The sequence below is a fragment of the Aedes aegypti genome, chromosome 2, assembly GCF_002204515.2.
Source record: "Aedes aegypti strain LVP_AGWG chromosome 2, AaegL5.0 Primary Assembly, whole genome shotgun sequence".
NCBI classification, from domain to species: Eukaryota; Metazoa; Arthropoda; class Insecta; order Diptera; family Culicidae; genus Aedes; species Aedes aegypti.
The window spans coordinates 199,165,232-199,190,381 of record NC_035108.1 but is presented as its reverse complement, the minus strand read 5'-3'; the positions used below and the strand labels follow the sequence as shown (position 1 = coordinate 199,190,381).

The 25,150-nt window shown below is 40.6% G+C and overlaps 1 protein-coding gene across 3 annotated transcripts in view; it reads right to left on the bottom strand.

Annotated features, from left to right (window-relative positions):
• The window catches only part of LOC5568462, a 97,401-nt gene that overhangs the window by 42,897 nt on the left and 29,354 nt on the right, over positions 1–25,150 (bottom strand). Inside the window, exon 1 of one of the 3 annotated variants that reach the window (XM_021843684.1) lies at positions 21,597–22,122. The exons of 1 other annotated variant lie outside the window; for it this stretch is intronic. In XM_021843684.1, the coding sequence (XP_021699376.1) occupies positions 21,597–21,973 (377 nt within the window). In that variant the 5' untranslated portion in view covers positions 21,974–22,122. Of the gene's footprint in view, positions 1–21,596; positions 22,123–25,150 lie in introns of those variants that run through there. One more of the 3 variants, XM_021843685.1, reaches the window with a different exon arrangement.

The window sequence follows — 25,150 nt, the reverse complement described above, 5'->3', positions numbered from 1 at the left end:
ACCGATATAATATTTTATAACTTTCCGATTATGAAATTATAGACCAAATACTGATATTTAGCGGAAAAAACCCGGAGACATTCGATTTGCATAATCTGCTGGTTTAAACATAGCGTGCTCCGATGGGAGCTTTGGTCGTATGCTGACAGGGAAGAGGAGGTTTGCTTTTGCTTTTGCTTGTTGAAATTACACACTAGCTGACTGATTTTCATTATATTTACGGAAATGTTGTACCGTACTATATTGTTTCAATGATTTGGCATGCTGCTCAAAAAGGTATTTCGGCCATGATCTAAGTCTAAAAAACAAAAGGGAATGATTATTAAGCGATTAAAGCATTATCTATGCAAATCGAAATAAGATTTTAGTTTAAGTGACAGAATAGTAACGAAAATTATTTCAGTGAGTGATGGGTTACTAAGGATTTATTTTCGAGTTTCAGTTCAGTGGTGATAGTCAGCTTCTGTCAAAGATTTTATAGCATGGCAAGATGGATACCAGGATTGGGAGTTGTGTTTGATCCTTTGACCTTGACGCTTGCTCCTGCGGGGGCCGGCGATGAAGGCAGGATCAAACATGTCGCGCGTCGGTCAAGTGAAAGTGAAAAAAAACCGCGATTGCTTAGTTGTGTTTGATCTTCCGACCTTGACGCTTGCTCCTGCGGGGGCCGGCGATGAGGGCAGGATCAAACATGTCGCTATTTTCTCTGAGTGCTTTTATATAGCCGAGCAAACGACTGAAGCTGAAAGAGGATTGTTGCTGCTTAATGATGACGGATCAATTGGTGAGCTCGTTTCATGCTACTGTTCCTAATCTATAAAATATGTATGACTGTACCGTTAATCGTTACAACGGTGAGATGTAAATATGATGTTTCAAAAAAATATGAATGGTTCGTCACTGTGAGTGTCGACATAAACTCTGATTCATAAATTATTTATGTCTAATTTTTTTTTTTATTCAATACACCTTCATTTTACCTTTATTTTTGTAATTAAAAATAAAACTTTGAATGGTTCGACACTTCAAGTGTAGACTTCCGAAAGGTTCACTTTATTCAACAAACTTTGAAAGGTTCGTCACCTCAAGTGTCGGCATATTTTTTCTCTACATAGATATTGTTCATATCAAATGAAAATATTTTATTTACATATAAGCATGTTTATATCTCACAAATAATTATTTATCATGGTCTAATCGCTTATCAAAGTGAATCCTGTGACCCAACGATCCTTCCCATTAACAAACATCCCTCCCAGTAACCTTTATGGAGATGCAGAGGCAAACACGGTCTCCAAATAGCAAAGGTTACACACTAACATTCCTTCCCCCAATCCCACCTGACTGCAAGGACGTGGCCGGCGCCGTTATTGACCATGTATAAATAGAGGCACTGAATTATGCACACTGAAGAAGATTATGGCCAATCCCAGCCGAACTTCTAGTTGATTCTTTGTGCATTTTTACTGACTTCGGTCAATCACGGAATAGCAACCATTGATATGTGTAGTCAATCTAAGCTAAGCTGGCAAGATGGATACCAGGATTGCGAGTGCGTATGAATTGCCTTTTCCTCACGTTGTTAAGACGGATCAAGAGTCTTGTGATCTTATCGTCTATAATCACGGATTCAAATTTTACTTCATATTCCAATGCTCCTGGATTCAACAATGGAATTTGTTAAAGTTTCAAGAGCATTGTCAATATCAAGTTTTGTTTGTAAAGAAATGTTAACATCAAGATTAGAGTCAATATATGTTTCATACATATTCCAGTCGGCTCCAAAATAATTGAAAGTGGAGCTGATAGGATTGAGAATCGCTTCATGGGATATTTGAAATAAAACTGGGACATGATCAGAATCAAAATCAGCATGAGTAATCAGTTGGCTACAAAGATGACTAGAGTCGGTTAAGACCAAATCAATCGTAGAAATGTTTCTAGAAGAGGAAAAACATGTAGGTCTATCAGGGTATTGCATCAGGGTAAATATCCTGAAGAGCACTCATCAAATAAAATTTTGCCGTTGGAATTACTTGGCGAATTATTCCATGACCGATGTTTGGCATTAAAGTCACCAATGACAAAAAAGTTTGACTTATTGAGAGTCAATTTTCGTAAGTTAGATTGGAGCAAATTAACTTGCTGCTCAGAGCATTGAAAAGGCAAATAGGCAGCAATAAAAGTATATTCACCAAGCTGTGTTTCAACAAAAACGCCCAAAGTTTCAAAAACTTTAGCTTCAAGTGACAAAAACAGTTAATGTTTTATATGCATTTTTCTTCTTCTTCTTCTTCTTGGCATTACGTCCTCACTGGGACAGAGCCTGCTTCTCAGCTTAGGGTTCTTAGGAGCTGTAGCACGTAAAATACGGCTAAAGGTTTTCCGTCTCCTGTTTCGTTCCCTGGCTCAAGAAACAGACGGCTTTAGCGCCACCTCCGAAGAGGACCGTCTGTCGAGTTATGTTTGCCCGGCAAGAAACCCAACCTCAGGGCGGGTTTGTTTTATAAGAGTCCAAATAGCAATTTAGGAAACGATACAGAAAACTCAAAGGAATAGTGGATCGAGATTTCTCAGTTATAGAGGTCGCCTTAAGCGATTCTCAAAAAATAGTTGATGTTGACCGTCGTTCTACCGACACAAAAAGACACCACTCACGAGTATCATCACTGGAAGAACTCACTAATTCAAATTTCCCTGTCCGCTTCAGACACGTGAGTGGAGAGACTGATTTCCCAGGCAGTCTATCCTGGCGTACAAAAAACAGAAAAAGAAACAGGTAGAACGACGCGAAACGTGAGAAATCTCGAAGACCAAAAAAACTGTTACAGGGAAAGCTCTAACATATTACAAAAATACATAATCTGGTTGAGAACAGCAAAAACATTTAGAAATTTATTCAAATTTGATAACCTAGGTTTTATTCATAATTGTGTGTTCCTTTCCCCTTCTACTTCTTCTTCCTACTTTCCCTAATGTGTGTGCGGATTTGCTAAACTAATTCTATCGACATTTATCGATCATCTTCTTCTTATCTTCGAGCTCGGTTATTGTGTGGAGTTTTAACGCATGCGCATGGTTAGTTTGGTTGGCTTGTACTCACGGACCCTTTTAGATGCTGCGATGAATGCCGCCGGCAAAGCAGAAGCGACGGCCGTTCAATGGGCTGGCAAAGCAGAAGTGCTGGACGAAGAATGGGATGGCAAAGCAGGATTCCGAAATTAGCACATCGACGATGGTGGTATTGCAACTGTCACTCCAAATACGGCAACGAACTGCGACTTTTTGGATTTACTCCATGATGAAGTGTCGCACGCCGGAAATTACGTGCGTCGGTGACGTATGACGCAGTTGACGACGGTGGGGATCGTCGGGGGCTTCACACGTGGCCTGTCCACGAGGTAATAGAAATGGTGGTGGCCGCTCTGTCGGAACGGTTTGTTCCCTTCCGGCTTTCCCCTCAAACCGGGACTTCTGAACGCTGAAGCGTGGGGTCGAGAGCAGCGTTTAGCTTGCAGATGCGGTGTGCCGAGCTTGGGCCGTAGATCGCTAGATTCCGATCCTAAATAAAAAGCCGTCGAACGGCTGTTCGACGCATTAACAAAAAAATTCTCCACACAACAAAAAAATCACAATTACCTTTTCTTATTCACAAACGCACACACAAACTAGCTTGACCGCACGTAACCTTTGAACTTGGCTAACGAACTTTACTATATTACAGAAAGGAACAAAAAGTAACATTAATTTTAATCTAAAAGACTTCTCACATTTTGAAACTATTACCAATTTAAACACACCGCGACACTAAAAATATTCACGCACTCTCGCCTCTTCCACGGTCCAGGTCAAAATGGACGAGTAGAGATTCTGAAAGTCCTCAGATAAGGTGTGATTTTACATCTTCGTGGACGGAAGTACGTAAAATCACCGAAGTAATTTCACGACCTTTTCAAACGACGATCCTCATCAACTACGAATGAGAACCGATTGAAGCGCTATCTCTTTCGCTACCATTCCATCTGAATGACCTGTATCGTTCCGTCTATTTTTGGACTCCGATCTATTTATAACGATCGTTAACGTTCGGGCTTGAACTTTGAAGGAGCATTTGAGACTACTGAAAGTTGTGGCTGAAAGGTTGAAGAACGCCAACTTAACAATATCCCTCGAAAAGTCGTCGTAGTCGTAGTAGAGGATAATGTAGCATGGTCACTTTTTTGTAAATATTATTTTAAGATTTATTCAATATAAATATAGATGTACATAAATTGTTACATAATTATATTGTTTTTTCATGTTCTTCAATGTTAATTTATTATTCGTGTTAAATTATTTTTCATTTAATCATATATCATTTCATTGTCAAATTTAACAAATTCAATAGTTCACTTAAATATATGCGATATTCAATATCACAGTTCAAAATGAAATGCACTTTTCCAAAACCGCATACAAAACTCGCATACAAGTCGCCTTCTACCAATACTATATCAAATAAAAGTCCCTGTCGCCTTACACACTACACCACGAAACACGAATAAGCCTAAGGTTCAAAGTTCAAGCCCGAACGTTAACGATCGTTATAAATAGATCGGAGTCCAAAAATAGACGGAACGATACAGGTCATTCAGATGGAATGGTAGCGAAAGAGATAGCGCTTCAATCGGTTCTCATTCGTAGTTGATGAGGATCGTCGTTTGAAAAGGTCGTGAAATTACTTCGGTGATTTTACGTACTTCCGTCCACGAAGATGTAAAATCACACCTTATCTGAGGACTTTCAGAATCTCTACTCGTCCATTTTGACCTGGACCGTGGAAGAGGCGAGAGTGCGTGAATATTTTTAGTGTCGCGGTGTGTTTAAATTGGTAATAGTTTCAAAATGTGAGAAGTCTTTTAGATTAAAATTAATGTTACTTTTTGTTCCTTTCTGTAATATAGTAAAGTTCGTTAGCCAAGTTCAAAGGTTACGTGCGGTCAAGCTAGTTTGTGTGTGCGTTTGTGAATAAGAAAAGGTAATTGTGATTTTTTTGTTGTGTGGAGAATTTTTTTGTTAATGCGTCGAACAGCCGTTCGACGGCTTTTTATTTAGGATCGGAATCTAGCGATCTACGGCCCAAGCTCGGCACACCGCATCTGCAAGCTAAACGCTGCTCTCGACCCCACGCTTCAGCGTTCAGAAGTCCCGGTTTGAGGGGAAAGCCGGAAGGGAACAAACCGTTCCGACAGAGCGGCCACCACCATTTCTATTACCTCGTGGACAGGCCACGTGTGAAGCCCCCGACGATCCCCACCGTCGTCAACTGCGTCATACGTCACCGACGCACGTAATTTCCGGCGTGCGACACTTCATCATGGAGTAAATCCAAAAAGTCGCAGTTCGTTGCCGTATTTGGAGTGACAGTTGCAATACCACCATCGTCGATGTGCTAATTTCGGAATCCTGCTTTGCCATCCCATTCTTCGTCCAGCACTTCTGCTTTGCCAGCCCATTGAACGGCCGTCGCTTCTGCTTTGCCGGCGGCATTCATCGCAGCATCTAAAAGGGTCCGTGAGTACAAGCCAACCAAACTAACCATGCGCATGCGTTAAAACTCCACACAATAACCGAGCTCGAAGATAAGAAGAAGATGATCGATAAATGTCGATAGAATTAGTTTAGCAAATCCGCACACACATTAGGGAAAGTAGGAAGAAGAAGTAGAAGGGGAAAGGAACACACAATTATGAATAAAACCTAGGTTATCAAATTTGAATAAATTTCTAAATGTTTTTGCTGTTCTCAACCAGATTATGTATTTTTGTAATATGTTAGAGCTTTCCCTGTAACAGTTTTTTTGGTCTTCGAGATTTCTCACGTTTCGCGTCGTTCTACCTGTTTCTTTTTCTGTTTTTTGTACGCCAGGATAGACTGCCTGGGAAATCAGTCTCTCCACTCACGTGTCTGAAGCGGACAGGGAAATTTGAATTAGTGAGTTCTTCCAGTGATGATACTCGTGAGTGGTGTCTTTTTGTGTCGGTAGAACGACGGTCAACATCAACTATTTTTTGAGAATCGCTTAAGGCGACCTCTATAACTGAGAAATCTCGATCCACTATTCCTTTGAGTTTTCTGTATCGTTTCCTAAATTGCTATTTGGACTCTTATAAAACAAACCCGCCCTGAGGTTGGGTTTCTTGCCGGGCAAACATAACTCGACAGACGGTCCTCTTCGGAGGTGGCGCTAAAGCCGTCTGTTTCTTGAGCCAGGGAACGAAACAGGAGACGGAAAACCTTTAGCCGTATTTTACGTGCTACATTTTGGCGCCCAAACGTTTAGAAGGCAGACACATTTCTCGAATTTTTGGCGCTTATTGGACAATTGCACATTTTTTAGAATTTCTTTCGTTTTTTGTGTTTTTTTGCACATAATAGTATAAAAAAACATATACACAATACAAAATTATTTATTTATTATCGTATGCGGTATTTTTCATATATAATCCTTTTCATAATTTTTTTTACACATAATTCACACACATATATATATATATTATCATATTTATATCATTACAATTATAAGCATTTTGTTGTGTGAAAGAAATATTCGTAGTTGTATGTTGTGTACAAATTTGTGCCGTTCTAAAATTTTCTTTGTAAATAGACATTTAAAGTGAACTTGTAGTTATTTTTTTATTCATAAGCCTTGCACATTCTCTAATAATTATAAAAATGTCGTTTCCACACGCTGATTATTTGACTAATGAGGAAATAAATTATGAGCTGGTTCTGCGAAATTACAAAGAGGAAACTGACAAGGATATTCCAACAAAATTGCGGTTGTTGCGTAAACTGTTTCAAACGGATCAAAAAGAGGGAAGGGATTACAGATCACCTTACAGGTTTGAGCAGGAGGTAGACATAATCTCGAATAGGGTTCTACTGATTCAACAGGAATGGCAAGGGAAAGAAGGGGATCCTAGGCTAGTCTCGCGATTAAAACATTACTACTTGCGAGTTCGAAGGGGGAAAACTACAGACAAAGAAGTAGAAAACACTAGGAGGGAACTTCTTAGGTCTATTTCAGAGACTCTTCGCACCGTTACCGATAAGTACCCAGGCGATGATGAGAGCAAAACGAACCCGGGTACACTGCAAGGTAACGAGAATCAGACTGCTAAGGATTTGGGTGCATATCCCAAGAACTTGCCGTTGCAATCGAAACCAGACGATGACTTTAAGGATCCAAAATCATCTCAACCGACATACGAAGAACTACAGGAGAAGATTCGTGAGCTCCAATCTGCTATTCAACAGATGCGAACACAGGGTAGCCAAGGCCATGAACGGAGATCTCGAAATTGGAAGCAATCTGAGCCGACTGGTCTGATCAGGACAATTACGGAACGAGATGACATCGGTAGCGGCATCAGTGAACCAGAAATGGTGAAACAGCACGATGAGGAACGCAGGTCACACCGGCACAAATTGGGCAGTAGTCAGCGTCACAGAGCAACGAGGACTCTTGAGGGAAGGTCCGACGAATCTGACAGCGAATGTGAGGAGGTGCGTCAAACAAACCAACAGTTTCCGACAGCGAACCAGATTCCGAGTAGGAATAGGAATTACAGGTCTAACCCGAACCGTATGCATGAACAGCGGAGGAACAGAACACCGAGCGATGATCGGTTTAGCGCAAGAGGTTCATATTCATCGGATGGTTATCAGCACAGGAACGGTCGACAAATCCGAAGGATCGAACATTGGAAGCTCTCTTTCTCGGGAGATAACAGGACAGTTTCAGTCGAAAACTTCCTGTACAAGCTGAAGAAGATCGCTGCACGTGAAGGAGTATCTCAGCAGAATCTGCTTCGAGATATACACTTAGTCCTAGAAGGCTTAGCCTCGGACTGGTTCTTTACGTACGTGGACGAGTTTGAAGATTGGGAAGATTTCGAGGAGAAAATAAGGTTTCGGTTTGGAAATCCAAATCAAGACCAAGGGATCCGGCAGAAAATCCACGAGAGGAAGCAACTCAGAGGCGAGTCTTTCAGCGCTTTCGTATCGGAGATAGAGCGTCTAAACAAGATGCTGTCGAGACCACTCTCCAAACGGCGGAAGTTCGAAATGGTGTGGGACAATATGCGCCCACACTATCGTTCAAAGATCTCCATTGTTCGAGTCCGAGATTTGGAGCACTTGATTCAACTCAACCATAGAATCGACGCAGCCGATAGCAGCTTCCAAATTCATAACGAATTCAGGAATACGGAGCAGAGGAATCAGCGAAACGTCCACCAGATAGAATGTGCATCTTCGCAAGACGAATGCGACGAACCGGAAGGAGTAGATGTGGTAGATGCAAGAATGGATCATCGGGGACAGATGTCGAGAAGAAGAGTCCAACCAACGTTTGCGCAGAACACGAGCAAAACGAATCAACAGCAAACCAGCGAATCAACAGGGAATGCATGTTGGAACTGTCGGAAAACAGGCCATAACTGGCGGGACTGTAAAGAGCCACGAGCAATCTTCTGCTATGGTTGTGGGGAGTTAGGGCGAACCATCCGTTCATGTCAGCGTTGCGCTGAATCGAACCGAAGATGGAATGCACCAATCCAGGGAAACCAGTAAGGGAATGTGCGATGGGAACTACGGACATTCCAATAGAAATTAAGGTTCCCACCGAAAAAGGCTATTTCGACCCAGTTGACCGCATACATACGATCAAAATTCAGACAAAAAAATGTCCTTATTTAAGAGTAAACGTTTTCGACACCGAGATCCTAGGATTATTAGACTCAGGAGCGGGAATCAGTGTGGTGAACTCGTTGGAGTTGTCGGAAAAGTACGGTCTGAAGCTCCAACCAACCAGACTTAGAGTTTGTACTGCCGACAACACCGAATATCGATGCCTGGGATATCTTAACGTTCCGTATACATACAAGAACGTGACAAGAGTTGTACCAACTGTAGTAGTCCCACAGATATCTAAACCCATCCTTGGCTGCAATTTCTGGCGAAGTTTTGGAATTTCGCCTATGGCAGATTTAGGGAACGGGCCGGAACAAGTGGGAAGTTTCGCGGAAACCGAAGAGGCATTCGCTTTCACCCTTGAACCGATAGGAGAACTTCCAAGAATAGAGTCCACGGGAAATGATACGACACTTGATGTACCAACCTTTGACATCCCAGAAGAATCGCAGGAGCCAACGGTAGAAACGCTGGAGGTAGAGCACGAATTAACCGATAAAGAGCGTCAGGAGTTAATTCAAGCTATCAAACAGTTTCCGTTCACCAGCAGTAATAACTTAGGCCGGACGCACTTGATCGAACACGAGATTGTGCTTAAGGAGGGAGCAAAGCCTAAAAATCAGGTAATGTACCGCTCAGCACCGGCTATACAGAAAGAGATTGATGCAGAAATCCAACGATTTAAGGACATGGACGTCATAGAAGAGTGCTACAGCGAGTGGACGAACCCCTTAGTGCCGGTCAGGAAATCCAATGGCAAGATAAGGGTTTGCCTGGACTCGCGTAGACTTAACACGATGACGGTTAAGGATAGCTATCCCATAAGGAACATGTTGGAGATTTTCCAACGATTAGAAAATGCGAAATATTTTTCAATCATAGATTTGAAAGATGCCTACTTTCAAATCCCGCTTAAAGAGGAATGCCGGAATTACACAGCCTTCCGGACGACTAAGGGACTCTTCCGATTTAAAGTTTTACCATTTGGAGTGACCAACGCCCCTTTCACCATGTGTAGGTTAATGGACAAGGTCATTGGTTTCGACCTGATACCTTCGGTGTTCGTCTATCTTGACGACATCGTGATCGCGTCTAGAACTTTAAAGGAGCATTTGAGACTACTGAAAGTTGTGGCTGAAAGGTTGAAGAACGCCAACTTAACAATATCCCTCGAAAAGTCTCGATTCTGCCGAAAGCAGGTCAAGTATCTAGGGTATCTGTTGACCGAGCGCGGCGTGGCAATAGACGGCTCTAGAATCTCGCCAATTTTGGACTACGCAAGGCCAAAAACCGTTAAAGATGTACGCCGATTGCTGGGGTTAGCAGGTTTCTACCAGCGGTTTATACAAAATTACAGCCGAATCACCGCACCCATAACTGACCTTTTGAAAAAGGCAAAGAAAAAATTTGAATGGACGGAGGCTGCGGAGGACGCGTTCATGGAATTGAAGTCAGTTCTGACTTCTGCGCCAATACTGGCCAATCCAGATTTCGCTAAACCGTTTATAATCGAAAGCGATGCTTCAGATACAGCGGTGGGCGCAGCTTTGATTCAAGAACAGGAAGGGGAGAACAGAGTAGTGGCGTTTTTTAGCAAAAAGTTGAGCCGAACTCAGCGAGCGTATTCGAGCGTAGAAAAGGAGTGTTTGGGTGTGCTACTAGCGGTTGAAAACTTCCGCCACTATGTTGAGGGGTCACGTTTTAAGGTGATTACTGACGCACGAAGCCTTTTGTGGTTGTTCACCATCGGAGTAGAGTCCGGCAACTCGAAACTTCTCCGATGGGCCTTAAAAATACAGTCATACGACATTCAACTTGAGTATCGGAAAGGAGCGAATAACATCACTGCAGACTGCCTGTCCCGTTCGTTGAATGTGCTAGATTTATCATCACACGATGAAGAATATGAAGAACTTGCCGAGAATATACAGGCCGAACCGGAGAAATTTCCTGAATATCGAGTGTCCGATGGAAACATTTTCCGCTACGTAAAAAGTAAGCATCGAACGGAAGATAATCGGTTTCGATGGAAGCTGATACCGAAGGAGGCAGAGCGAACCGAGATCATTAAGAGAGAGCACGAGATAGCACATTTTGGGTTTGAGAAGACTTTGCAGGGGCTCAAACGTCGGTATTACTGGTCGGGAATGGCCAAAGAAGTCAGGAATCTCTGTCAAAAGTGTTTGAAGTGCCAGACGTCAAAATCAGGAAACACTAACGTTAACCCTCCGATGGGAGGTCAGAAGGAATTTGTAGAGTATCCCTGGCAATTTGTGACGCTGGATTACGTTGGTCCTCTGCCAGCTTCAGGGAAGGGAAGACACACGTGCTTACTCGTTGCCACCGATGTTTTTAGCAAGTTCGTGTTAGTCCAACCGTTTCGTGAAGCGAAAGCCAGTTCACTGGTTGAATTCGTACGAAATATGATTTTCTTGCTCTTCGGAGTTCCAGAAGTGATACTGACGGACAATGGAACTCAGTTCACTTCCAAAGCGTTCCGAGATCTCCTGTCTGAATATGGGGTCAATCATTGGCTTACCCCGTCGTACCACCCACAGGTGAACAACACAGAGAGAGTAAACCGGGTGGTAACGACAGCGATACGGGCCACGATTAGGCAACACAAAGATTGGGCGGAAAATCTGCAATCGATTGCGTGTGCGATTCGAAACGCAGTACACGAGTCCACCAAGTACACCCCGTACTTTGTAGTGTTCGGTCGGGAGATGGTGTCGGATGGGAAAGAGTACCAAAGATTGCGACAAGGTTCGGGTAACACAAGTGGTGAAAATTCTCAAGACAAGCGAAAGAGACTGTATGAGGAGATAAAACAGCATCTCTCGAAAGCATACGAACGCCACAAGCGAACATACAATCTGCGATCGAATGCGGAATGTCCTACTTACATCGCTGGGGAAACGGTACTGAAGCGAACCTTCGAACAGTCGAGCAAGGCAAAAAACTTCTGCGCGAAGCTAGCCCCGAAGTACGAACTCGCCGTAGTCAGGAAAACTTTAGGAAAACACTGCTACGAGCTTGAGGACCTTCAAGGGAAACGGCTAGGCGTCTTTTATGGGAGTCATCTGAAGAAGATGCACCCACAGTCTTAGACAACTTTTTTTTCAAACTATGAACCTCTTCGGAGTGACCTTTTATAGAAAAACACGCCTACGGGTTCATAAACCACCGAGTCACTAAGGTGACCAATGACTTTTTCCAAAGCTATGTAAAGTGAGAGACTATTTTCAAGAAAAACCTTCGGGGAAAAGTCATACGTCACATAGCCGATTTGATTAGGGTGAGAAATGGTTGAGAATCACCATTGTCGATTGAAGAGTGTCCCTGGGCGATGATTTCTCACTGAAGTAGTAAGAATCATAAAGCATAGAAGGAGCTGGGCGATGATCTGAAAAGTAGTAGTGGCAACACGAAGACTACAGAGAGCCTAAGCGATGACTTCAGATCCTTAGTACTCAGTACTAAGTTAGTACTGATTCTTATGAAGCCAAGGAAGGAGCCCATGGTTGACCTCTGGCCCCAATTGACCATACGGTGGCTCTAAATCACCCATCACTGTGATCGATCGCCTGTAATGACGTCATCTCACATGGAAAATTCGATGGACATTGAAAACTTAAGCTATGAACACTTCCCCTCGAAGCAACTAAGGCATTCCCATGAAACTCTCCACGAAAACACCTTCAAGGGCAAAGAAATCCAAGCTTAAAGGGAGTTGAGACTACGAAACGTAATCCTCCCATGTACATAATGTAAATATCAGATTAGTTAGTTAGTACGCGCCTAACGCCCTACGGTAATGCTATTATTAGTACCTTAAAATTAGATTAATTAGTAAAGTAAATTCACTCACGATTCTTATTGGAATTAGCCTTCGTTTTCGTCCTTCGATTTAGTATCCAGTCCTAGTTGCATTTGTTTTCATCTCGTCAAGTGTTCGTCCTTCTTTATCGACAGTGTTTATTTTCGTCCTTCTATGGCGTTTCTGAATAGTTCGTCCGTCTTCGTTCGCGTTTAAGTTATACAGTCCATCGTTTGTTATTTATATCCGTCCTTGTGCTATTCGAAGCAATTCTTGTAATCCAGTTAGCCAATCAATCACTAGAACCAGTTTCCAATTAAAATAATCGCCCATGCCATTGTTGAACGGTTGAACTTCGTAGACGTTGCTTCACCTAAAAATAGAAAATCAACCCTCCCCGAGCCCGAAAAACAGTTCAATTAGCCACAACAACCAACGATACAATTAATTTTAAACTTTCCGTTATGTTTTCCACTATCCTTGTAGTATTTCATCGTAAAAACTTTAAATTCCGAGCCAGCTCCAAATACAATTTGCACTTTTCTATTTTTTTTCCACTTTTTGTTTTGCTTGTTTTGACGTTTGTGTTCAGTTTGTTCCGTTAAGTTGGTAGCGCATGAGTGGATGAGTTACAAGGGAGTGAGTGACGGCTCGTTCCCGGAGTGACCGATCGAGGGGTGATTCATTGTTTGTGGTATTGTACGTTCTCATAATATTTCGAATGAAATATTTATGATGAAAATTTTGAAATTTATGTTGTTTGTGTGTTGTGAAGTGTGTTCGGACTTATGTCTGGAGTATTTTCGCAGTACACTGTTTAAAGTGGAAAGCGGCTGTGATCATATGTTTCGGGTAGAATATCTGGAGAGATCGCAGCCAGGATTCACTAGTCCATTTATTGTGGAAAGTGAACACAGTCAAGGATTCGGAACATGTTCTGGAGTAGACTGACGTTCAGGATTCACAGGTTCTTGTTGTGGGAGTTTTACGGACACTGTCTTAGTTTTCGGCTCATTATGGCTGGAGTAGAAGACAGGGGTCCTAGTTCATGTTTACTTCTCTGGAGTGAAGGCCTACTCCAGATGCAAGTATTTTATTGTCACGTTTTTTAATGTTGTTGTGTGTATGCGTTGCCTGCCAACAGTCATTTTTTTCAATTCAATAGCCCAATCTCTTTTCTTCAATAGATTCAAATATCAGCTGGAACAATTTTTTAGGGTTTAACCCTACGAAAATTTGATTGAAATTTTCTCAATTTCAATCAAATTTTCGTACTTTTAGTAGAGGATAATGTAGCATGGTCACTTTTTTGTAAATATTATTTTAAGATTTATTCAATATAAATATAGATGTACATAAATTGTTACATAATTATATTGAATAAATCTTAAAATAATATTTACAAAAAAGTGACCATGCTACAGAGCACTACCACAGTTATTAACTGAGAGCTTTCTTTGCCAAAGTTCGCATTCGTATATCGTGGGGCAGGTACGATTATACTTTATGCTCAGGGAAGTCAAGGAAATTACCATTACGAAAAGATCCTGGACCAACCAGGAATCGAACCCAGACACTTTCAGCATGGCTTTGCTCTGTAGCCGCGGACTCTAACCACTCGTCCAAGGAAGGCCCCTTTTTTATACGCCTCTTTTGAGTTTGGATCCAGGTATCAAGTACGTTTCATTAAGGCGAAGTAGGCCGTCACTGAAATTTGTACGCGTCGTTGGTGATTGTTGCTTATTCATCTCAAGATTTCGAATTGAAGAAAATCAGTTGGTTTTGCACTGACACAGCTGCAAAAGTATCAGCATACTTTATGCATGTAAGCGCGTACAGTGATACTTTTTCAAGTCAAAATAGACTATCACGACAGAGTTTTATCACTTTGAAATTGAAAACTCAAAAGTCATCACGTCTGCCAAAACGAGTGACGGGTTACTTAGCCTTAATAACAGCTATATGTTCGTTATTAGCTGTAAGAAAACTCTCTTCCTGTTTATCATTCAGAGAACGAGCATTCCAATTTAAAATATTTAAATTATTAAATTATTCGAATCCATTAGAAAAGCGTAATCCAATAACAATTTGATTAGTAAATTTTACGCCATTTTGTACCGCTTCAGTCATAGTGGTGGTTTTGTACATTGCATCAATCATTTGATTTAATTGTTCAATTAGAAAAGTAAAATCAGAGGAAGACATATTACTTGAAGTGATTATCTGATGATTTTCCGTTAGCATTTTCGGTAGACGAAGAGGCGGAATAGAAGTTTCTCGTGGCGGTAGGGTTTTTTTATTTGATTTGAAACAATTAGAACGGTTACTCGTAGCATAAAAAGTGGAGGAGTTTAAATGCTACGATATCGTAGGATTTTCCTTGGGTATATCCATTCGAAATCAAAACATTCGAACGGCTAACCTAACCTTAACTTAACCTAACTTAACCTAAACATATAACGCATTTATCGTGGCAATAGGAGATTGCAACGATTTTTGCCTGAAATTCTTAATGATTTCATTTGACATTTGTTCCAATGTTTCAACATTGGATATTCTATGTAACTCATTGGTACTCTACCAGGGGAATAATTCCCCGGGAATTACGGAAACGATCGTTATCGTAACGGACGCCTACGCGAAGGGCAATCTCAAAAGTTAGACTTATGAGGGCCCTTGCAATTTGAGCTTTCAAACTTTGAAATATCATCCTTCACTGGACAGACATCCTTAGCGTGGGAAGAACCTTCGCAAATCATTCATTTAAGGTGATTATAAAACGAAACCAAACTTTGAATTTTCAAGTGCACAAGACTGGAGAATCTGACAACAGTTTGCATTAAAAATCAATCAAACTGCTTGCTTGCTGGTGAAGACCAATGGGATAAATTTTCAACGCGGAGCGCTGTTTGGTTCTCAAGTCTTGTGCTCTTGAAATTTTGAGGTGTGGCTTCGTTCTATAATCACCTTAATATCCATGTGCCATGACCCCACTTTTGGCACCTCCTGCCCTGAGCTGGGTTCGGAAAAAATCCTGCAGGTTTAAACTGAAGATGAATCGATGCTAAACCTCAAACTTTCAAGAGCACAAATCTGGAGAACCGAACACCTATTATAGCTGAAAACTTAATCGATTGGTCACCACCAGCTAAAGACCAATCGACTAAGTTTTCAGCTTGAACGGATGTTTGGTTCTCCAGATTTGTGCTCTTGAAAATTTAAGGTTTGGCTTCGATTCATTTTCACCTTAAAAAGACAATTTGCACCGTCTTCAGCCAATCACCCAGTAGCCCAGTGATGAATTTTTCGTTCGACTAAAAGTTTCCACCGACTGGAGTGGGAATCGAACCCACGCTTCATGGCACAATACGCCTAAATGACTGACGCCGCTAACCGCACGACCACGAAGCCCAAGCCGAAGCCTAAGCCCAATTTCCTGCACGTTTCTGGAAATGTTCCCATTTCACACGGACATCGAACATAAGTCTAGCTTTTTCTAAAGCTTTCATATTATTTAGATCTTTTTTGTTAAAGTGAACTAAATAATATTCTTGAGAAAGCCCTTTCCGAAGAATGCCAGATTGGGTTCTCTTTTTATAATGATTACTTGTACTGGGGAAATCCAAGTAAATCATTATTTTCATTTTTGATCTTTAGACGACTTTGAACAAACTTTCAGTTTTGTCGTCATAAAATTTGTGCTACTTCTCTTCAAGATGTTTGAGAAGAAGTTTGCGATCTTTAAGAGTTTCCGGCAAACCGCGACAGTCTCCTTTCTTTCCGATTTCAAAGGAGACCTTGATTCCCCTAAATGGACTTCAAGATCTCCTACCTAAATCCCCCAAATTCGGAACAACTGACCACGATAGGCGGCACTCTTTGCTTCCTCACTTGAATCAAAGAGCCTGGTCTATAGACTTTAGGCTATAGCAATATGTGTAGATATCATACATTAATATTTCATTACTCAGGTTTTTCTGAAAAAGTGACTGAATCTATGGACCGATCATTCTGTTCCTCCTTGTTGGTAGTTACAAAAGGAAATACCAATATTCGTCTTGTGATCGATCTTTGTGGGCCTAACAAATGCATATTTCATACACCTTTAAAAATGCCAACATTCGAGTCAATCCTGAAGGAACTTCTTGGTGCAACATTTTTTTTCGATCATTGATCTTTAAAGCGCATTCCAGTAAGCAATCAATTTAAGATTCAATTAACTTGTGCCAATGTATATTTTTGTATTTTATTGGTCTCCGACCTCACATATCTAACTGATAATTCCAAAGGGATCGATTCAGTATGAGTGCTCTGTAGGAATCGGAATCCTAGATCAATTTCAGCTATGAAGGCAGAAACTGTGCCACTGTTGACTAAATGCAATGTGCTTAATCGAATATTTACGGGATTGACTTAAACATCCAAATATTTAATACGAAACTTCGTCATCCCGTAGCGCGCAAATAGGGAAGGTGTACCGGTATTCGCTATGTTCCAGTTATTCGCCACCCCGGATTTTATAGCGTTTTACGACATATATGGTTGCCAATTGTTTAGTGTTCGCTAAATTGCTTTAGATGCTCCGGAAACATTCTTGGAAATCGCAAAATTTTCTAAGAAAATAAAAGAAAAACAAATCATTTTCCTTAAAATTGGTGCTCCTTAGCACCTATTTTTTTCCATGGTGTTCCTGATTCGCCACCCTCCATAAGAAATCAACGTAGGGTAGAAGCTCCGGTTTTGGCCATACGCCAGTTGTAGCCATAGTGGATTATACAGCGCTTTACATAGCCAATCAGCATGAAATCTTTTGTGTTCGGTAGATCACATTCCCATGATGGAGCTACAATCATTTACTCGTCCAAATACCCATACATCTAATTTGGCCAGGGTACTCCTGATTTGGCCACTCTCATAAGAAATCAATGCGATTGGCCAATTTAGAAACTGAAGTTAAATCTCTGGCTGAAATTGGTTCTGGTGGCCTATACTGCCCATAACTGCATATTTGTCACATCCGACATTTTTGACAAATTGAAGTTAATACCATGGAGAGTCATCAAATGATAAATACTTTCGATCAACTTACTGAAATATGTGAGATTGTTCGAGAAAATTCGAAAAATATACCAAGTTGTTTTGTCACATTGGTAATTATAACCGCATAACAGTAACATTGAGATTATAAATGAGCCTCGTAATGTAACAGCAATGAAATTTCTACCAGAATTATTTTCTGACTATTCACCTAGTATGCGATATGAGTTGTACAAAATATCAGCCTCAAATAAGCACTTTTGAGTTCCTGATAATTTTTAGAAATTTTAGTTTCCTCCCATACTGCCATGAAATGTACACTTGGTATTCCATTTACTCAATGCCTACTTTTGTCGAATGTTACAAATATGCAGTTATGGGCAGTATATTGATTGATTGATTTGTTTATTATCGACACTTTACTCCAGTGTGGTGCATTCGTGTCCGATTGAATTAAGACTAACAATACAGTTCATTTTGATTAATTACTTATTCTATCGACAAATTCAGTTATTAATTATCCTACCTAATTTTACAAAGAATTAATTTTGATTCAACTTCTTACATTTTCTGGATCGGGTAATCCTCCAGCCCAAATCGGGGGATTCGCATGGCTCTTTCAATTCTTTTTCTGTTCTAGTTCCTTGACCCTTATCGTAGGCTCGATCAACATCGTTTTCATCGCTTGACGTTCTGGTTGACAGCCGCCGCTTCGTGGTGGTTTGCAAATCGTCATCTACCGCATTATTATCGTCGTCGTTGTCGTCGCCGTCGTCGTTGTCGCACGGTGTGCGTGCGTCGTCATCGTCATCTTCATCGCCATCGTCCACGTCTATTTGATGCTGTTGTATCGGTTGGCTATCATCGTTGTTCGCTTGATCGATAGCATTTGTAACAGAGTTGGGTTTCTGTTGCTTTGGCTCATCTCCTTTCTCTGATGATGTTTTGGGTTTCTCGGCTTTTGGGTAGGTAACGAGCGAGGGTTGGTTGTCGATTGTGATGTAAGTCGACACCGGCTTCTCCATTCGCATACGCACCAATCTCACTCCGTTCGGCGTTCCCGAAAAGTAATTTCTCCATACTTCGTTGCTTATGGAGATGACTTTGCCGTACTGTCGCAGATAGTCGGATATCGTTGAGTTTGGCATCTGTGGTGATAGATCGTGGATCCGGATGGTAGTTGTTGGGCCATCCACGTATATTGGGATGAAGTATTTCACTCCGTTATACCCGATCGTGTATCGTAGATGATGTAGTTTCGCTAGGCGAAGGGGTACACCTGCGTTGTACATTTCGATGTACACACAGTTTCTTAAAGTGTGCAGTTGGATGCTCCTGACGTCGGCCATATCGAGTTTAACGATATCCCTGAGGAACTCCTCCACCTGATCCGTTGGGGGGCGCTTCGGCAAAACACTGAAGTCCACTACAAGAGTGTTCTTCCGATAAGAAGACATCTTGTATTTCGACACAGATTTCGCGAGAAGCTCGAGATACGAATGAAAACGTCTGTCGCGCACGAAGGGCAGCTGTCAACTGGTAATATATTGACCAACGAGATTTTCAAAGCAAAAAAATGGTCTTAGCTCAGTTCCGATATTTTACATACATAATATGGGTTGAAAGCTTGCATTTGACATATTTGTAGTATAAATACGACTTCTCATATAATTTTTATTGACATTTTCTCTTGGGCTGGCCAAAACCGGTGATTTTACCCTAGGTGGCGAATTCAGGAACCGGAATTGAAATCGTGGCAAATACTGGTGCAAGTGGTCCAGTATTCGCCACCCCAAGGGGTGGATCACTTTCTCAATGAACATCAGATGTACATTGAATTGCATTAAATGCATTTTTTGGACTTCTACATCAACTTAGCCCTGACTACAATCGTATCGTGTTATAGCAACGCGTCATTGTTTGTTGTTAGAGTCCATCTCTATATTTTCTAATCAATCAAAACCGTTATTTCTTTCAGCTTGTAAATTAACCAGAAAAGTTATATTTGATTCAATTGAAGAGCTAGCAAATATAAGAACAATATACATTTATGGTACATGCAGCGGACGGGGCGTTGATGGCCTGATAGAACCAAATAGTTTAGTATTCCCGTATGGAAGTCACTAATGGAGCTGGTTGTAGACAACGGTATTAACTGGTGGCGGATTGAATAAGCCCCACTCTGCTGGCGACACCTTAACATGATCGGATGGATAGAACTTAGATAAAAAAAAAAACTGCAGAACAATAATGTGCTAAAACTTGTTTTATTTGCTTTAATGTTGGTTGTGGGCTTGTATAAAAAGACGAAAACTGATGTTGATCTAACTATATCACCTTTAAAGGGATATATTCATCGAAGCCTTGCCTACCAGCAACAATGATATCCTTTACTGCCGTTTATAAACTATGGAAAGGAGCTGTTCCAAAACTCCAAAAGTATCCCAGACTCCAATCTTGTAAAAATTATCTTTGTCATGTTGCCTATGAACTGCTCTTAGGGCATTTATCAAATCCACTCCCTTCATTGTTCAGTAGCATTTAAAGCAGATTCGAAAAACGAAACAACTGTTCTTGGATATTAATCTTCCTAGGTAGGGACAATCTGCAAAAACTTTATTTTTAATAATATCCTTTGTGCTAACTTATGCGGATTATGCCAGATAAGGAAACGAATACACCCGATTCTGTTTTTGCACGGGGGATGCGTACCGTGCAAAAAAAGTTTTCAGTTCAAAATTTCAAAAACCGTGTAAAAAAAGTAACACCAGTTCTCGACGTTTCATGCAAAAATAAGGTTTTGGCGGAAAAAAATGTATGGAAACTTTTTTTGCACGGCCGTGTAAAAAAAATCCGTGCAAAAACAGAATCGGGTGTATTTTGATTTTTAAACCTACAACTTTTAACATTTTTAAATTTTATCTTCGTTGAGCTACAGGCCACCTATTTGATAAGACAGAATCCATGCTCCAAACCGTGGCACATCCAGTCTGTCGGTTTCCAAAGCTATAATACCTATATAAAAAATGACTATCCGAAACAACGCTAATTATATTTGAGATATTCTAAGCAACTGAGACTGATGAGATTACCATGATACGGTGAAGCAGTGCATGATACTGTAATTCTTCCTTTCCAATAATTTACCAGCTTTATTATTCACGAAGAAATTTACAACTTTTTGCTCGTTACGTTTTCTAAAAGGAAACTGGTTTTCTCAAGTTGGTTACGAAAAAAATCAAACTGACATTTTGACAACAACAACAGAGAATAGTTGAAGCAAGCCATGAATTGCGCATTTTCCGAAATGTGCATTTAAATGCATTTAATTTTGTTGTTGCATCAGATGCATCAGGAGTGATCCACCCCTTGCGCCACCCCCATTTTTAATACAAAAACAAAGTTTCTGACTATTTTTTATATTTTCCCTGCTGAGCTTGGATTGAAAGTTTTCGTTCAATGTATTGACAGTAAACATAGGTCGTTTGATTTATGTATAAACAATATTTTTCCTTAGGGTGGCCAAAACTGGTACACTTTCCCTAGTAACGTTTTCTTCAAAGGGACTGTCAATTAATTACGTAAGAAAAATTAAGCGAGATTTCACACTCCCCCTTCTCTCCATGATAAGATTTTTTGTATGAAAATTAAAAAAAATTGTATGGCGCGTAAGGAATGTCATAATCTCTTATTTAACGGATGGCCCCTAAGAGACCAAGGGAAATTACAAATGTAAATATGTGTTCTGTGATTTGTTTTCTCGTGTAATAATTTCAATTATTGTCCTTAATTTATTTATTGTCTTTTTTGTCCTTAATTTATTTATTAATTTATTGTAACTCGGATCACCGAGTTAATGCCATTTAGAAACCTATATTCTATTATCAATGGTTTATGTGTCAAGGCTATTACATGTTTATCAGGACCATGCATCGATTTTTCGCCTCGCCTTATCGCGAGCATGCACTTCTAACACGTTTCATCGTAACAATGCGATACTTACACCCGACTCCGATTCCTCCTCCGTTGATATTTACCCGTATGAAATGGATTCACACTTCGTCTGGGTAAATCAACTAACTTGTACCGATTATGTGTCGCACTCGAGTGTCTACGATTGGCAGTTCCGGCCACTAATCCGAACAGAGCCGCCGCCTCTGCAATCAACTGGGGAGGATGCGGGTCCTGGCAATTGAACACATCCTCGGCAAAATCGATGAAATCGAATTCGGATGTCTCGAAGCCAGAGTCTACATTGAAACCTTCGGTGGACTTTCCCAACCGTGGCAGTGCAGGTTTTGCCCGGTGGCGGCCACCTCCAATGGGACTCTTCTGTGGGAAAAGGGAACACCTACTGGACACACTTGATCTGTACTGCATTTAGAAGGACGGCAAATAACACAAGAACTCTTCTAGGATGTAACTACGCGTTAATGTAGGATCGATAGAAATCGAAAGGATGCGTGGAAACATATATGTCCTGTGATGGTTGTTTTTTATTGTCAGCACAGGAGAGAATCATAGAGAAAACAAAAAAAAACATTTATGCATGGAGCCCAAAGGATAACAAGCATAACAAGGATATTTGCATGCGATGTGGGGGATAGTGGTGTTGCATGGTGTATGCGATGCTACACATTTGCAACAAGGTAGTGTTCCGCACCGATATCAAAAATTGCGTTCGGATTCAGGAGTTTTTGCCCTTCCAGAATATATGAAAATTTATTGACCCTGCAATAATGGCTACGGGGCTGATATTCATTTCACACTGAATCAACGATTTCACACCACAAATCTAGTGGACGCATTTCTTCATCCTCGATTCTGCCCCACGCTCACCAAATCGTTGTACACTTGATCCGCTCACCTAGCTCGCTGCGCTCTACGCTTTCTTGTACTAACCGGATCCAAATCAAACACCATCTTTGCCGGGTTGCTGTCCAGCATTCTTGCAACATGGCCAGCCCATCGTATCCTTCTAGCTTTAGCTACTTTCTTGATACTGGCTTCACTATAGAACTTGACGAGCTCGTGGTCCTGCACACCGCCAAAGATCGTTCTAAGCACCGGACTTTAGAAGACTCCAAGTGCTTGCAGGTCCTGCTCGAGCATCGTTCACGTTTCATGCCCGTTGAGGACTACCGGTCTCGTAACACTGACGAAATATTCTTCATTTAACGTTCATATTGCAAACCTCACAACCACGCATCGTTTTTCTTCGTGTTTGACGTTTCATAATAGGCAGAGTCCATTTATTACGTAACGCTAAAAATGGAAATTTTTCAACCATCCCCCCCCCCCTCCGTAACGCTTTTTGTATGAAAAATTTCAATTTTTTGTATGAGTCGAAACGCTTGAGCCTACTCCCCCCTCCCCTAGAGCGTTACGTAATTTGTGGATGCCGCCTTCTGCAGGCCTTGACGAAACAGGATTTTATGCAAAAAAAAAATCACCAGATAATGATGGTGTGAAATGGGTTAGGGATTCTAATGAAATTTGTTCTTAATGTTACGTCTGCTTGTCTGTGTTACTAGCATACTTTGTCTTGAAGCATTCGCCATCGCACAGTGCTTCGAACGTCTGGCGCTTGGGGACAAAATTCATAGCAGGATATTTTATGCGGTTCTACCCTACGATGTTGAGGAGGAACTCATTATAAACAAAAAATAATAATTATTGGCATGAATGACACATATTACATTTGTAATGGCATAAGTGGTTTATACGTCAAGTTTCAATTTTGACACCACAATGGAATAAATGTTCATAATAAAAATGCATGAAAACGTACTTGAGTCGTTTGCATAAACGATGTAACCATAAAAGTGTCTCAATAACCAACTTTTTATAAAAATGTTGAAGTATGGATTATTCCAACAAATAAATTTAAACCCGCTAAAAAAGGTTGTATATTTTTTTAATAGCAATACAATTCAATTAGCAGCTATCAATCTACCAAGAACAGATCAATCGAATCATTATTTTATTTTCCACGAAGAAAGTTCAAATGTTGTGGGTTTCTGTTTAATGATTATAAGGAACAATTTTTTTCTTTTTATAAGAAACTATTTTTATTGTTTTAATTCATGAAGTCCGTGTTACTGTTTATTTTTGATGACTTTCTGTATGTTTCATCCGATTTTCACTGAACAACTTATGGTTTGCTTCCAAAGCTTCTTCGGATAAATTACCAAAAGGAATTTCAAAAGCTTCTATTATGTTTGCACTTTGCATCAGAATTTTGTGCGTAGTTACAGACATACAATATCAATTATACTCCTTCAGGTAGAGCTGTCGTGTTTAACTTAGCAGATTAAAATTTTTCATATGTTTCGATTATTTTTAACGGAACCATTGCGACGGTCAGCAAATATTCATCAGATTTTCCTGCTTCCGAAATTGCTTATTTGTACTTGCTGTGTCCTTAATTCCCTGAACTTTGATGAGCTGTTGTAGATCGATCGTAGCAGATGTTTCTGATGCAGAAATCGGTTTCGGAATTTTTGTTTCGCGCTAAGAAACGGCATAAAGGCTAGGAAGCAAGTTCGGATGAATTCATTCAAAGTGTTTCTAAGCAAATTGTACTTCCGTTCCGACAGATCTAGATCAATGTACAAAGCTTATGCCTGTGCTGCAGTCATGACCTGTACTCGATCCCCACTCGAAGAGTTTGATCCATTGCAGTGGCAGCGAGCGCAAGCTCTTCAGGTTCATTATTGTTGATAATATCCGCAACACGTCGCTTTTTGGTTATTCTTGAACATTCCACATTAACGGTTTGAGAGACCTTCCCATGCCAGCCTTTGTAGCCGAAATTGGAAAACTCTGCATTGTCAATTTTTGAATTCACGAAAGCTGAACAGGCTTTGCTAACCAGTCGGAGTTTTCCTCTACGAAAATTTCGTATGATCTTCCACATTTAGTCCATGTTTGGTTTATTTTGCAACAAAAAAATTTGCAAAACATTTTTAACTCGTTCTCAAATATCTGGGAGAAAAAATCAGGGCCACAACAACTGTACCTGAAATTCAAAACATGATTTTTTCGATTGGGTTCTTCGGCAGAAAACCACTGCTTGAAATATGTAATCTTTATTGATGATTGTGGCAGCATAGCCTAAAAATCATAAAATTACATACAATCGGCAAACTTATGCAGCTGGAATCTCTTCTAGAACTCAAAAAATACTTTAAACTTTATTTTAAAGTGGATTTTAGAGAAGAAATTTGAAGTACTTTTTTTGTATTGGTTAGAAGAAGATAAAAGTTTTTTTTTTGTATTAAAGAGCTTATAGATCAGAAGCATTTGACGGGGTTGGTGGTCTGATGGCTACCGCTTCTGCTTCATAAGCAGAAGATCATGGGTTCAATCCCAGGCCCGTCCCTTCCCTCGTAATTTGTAGTTGTATATCTCTCACTTGCTTCTGTCTTCCATTCTAGATCTATCACACTCAAACTATTCGTTCATAGCCAACGCTAGAACCAGAGACGGACAAGAAACCATTTCCCTAACGCTTCCATTCTTCCACGCGCATGCCTTTCCTTACGCCTGATACAT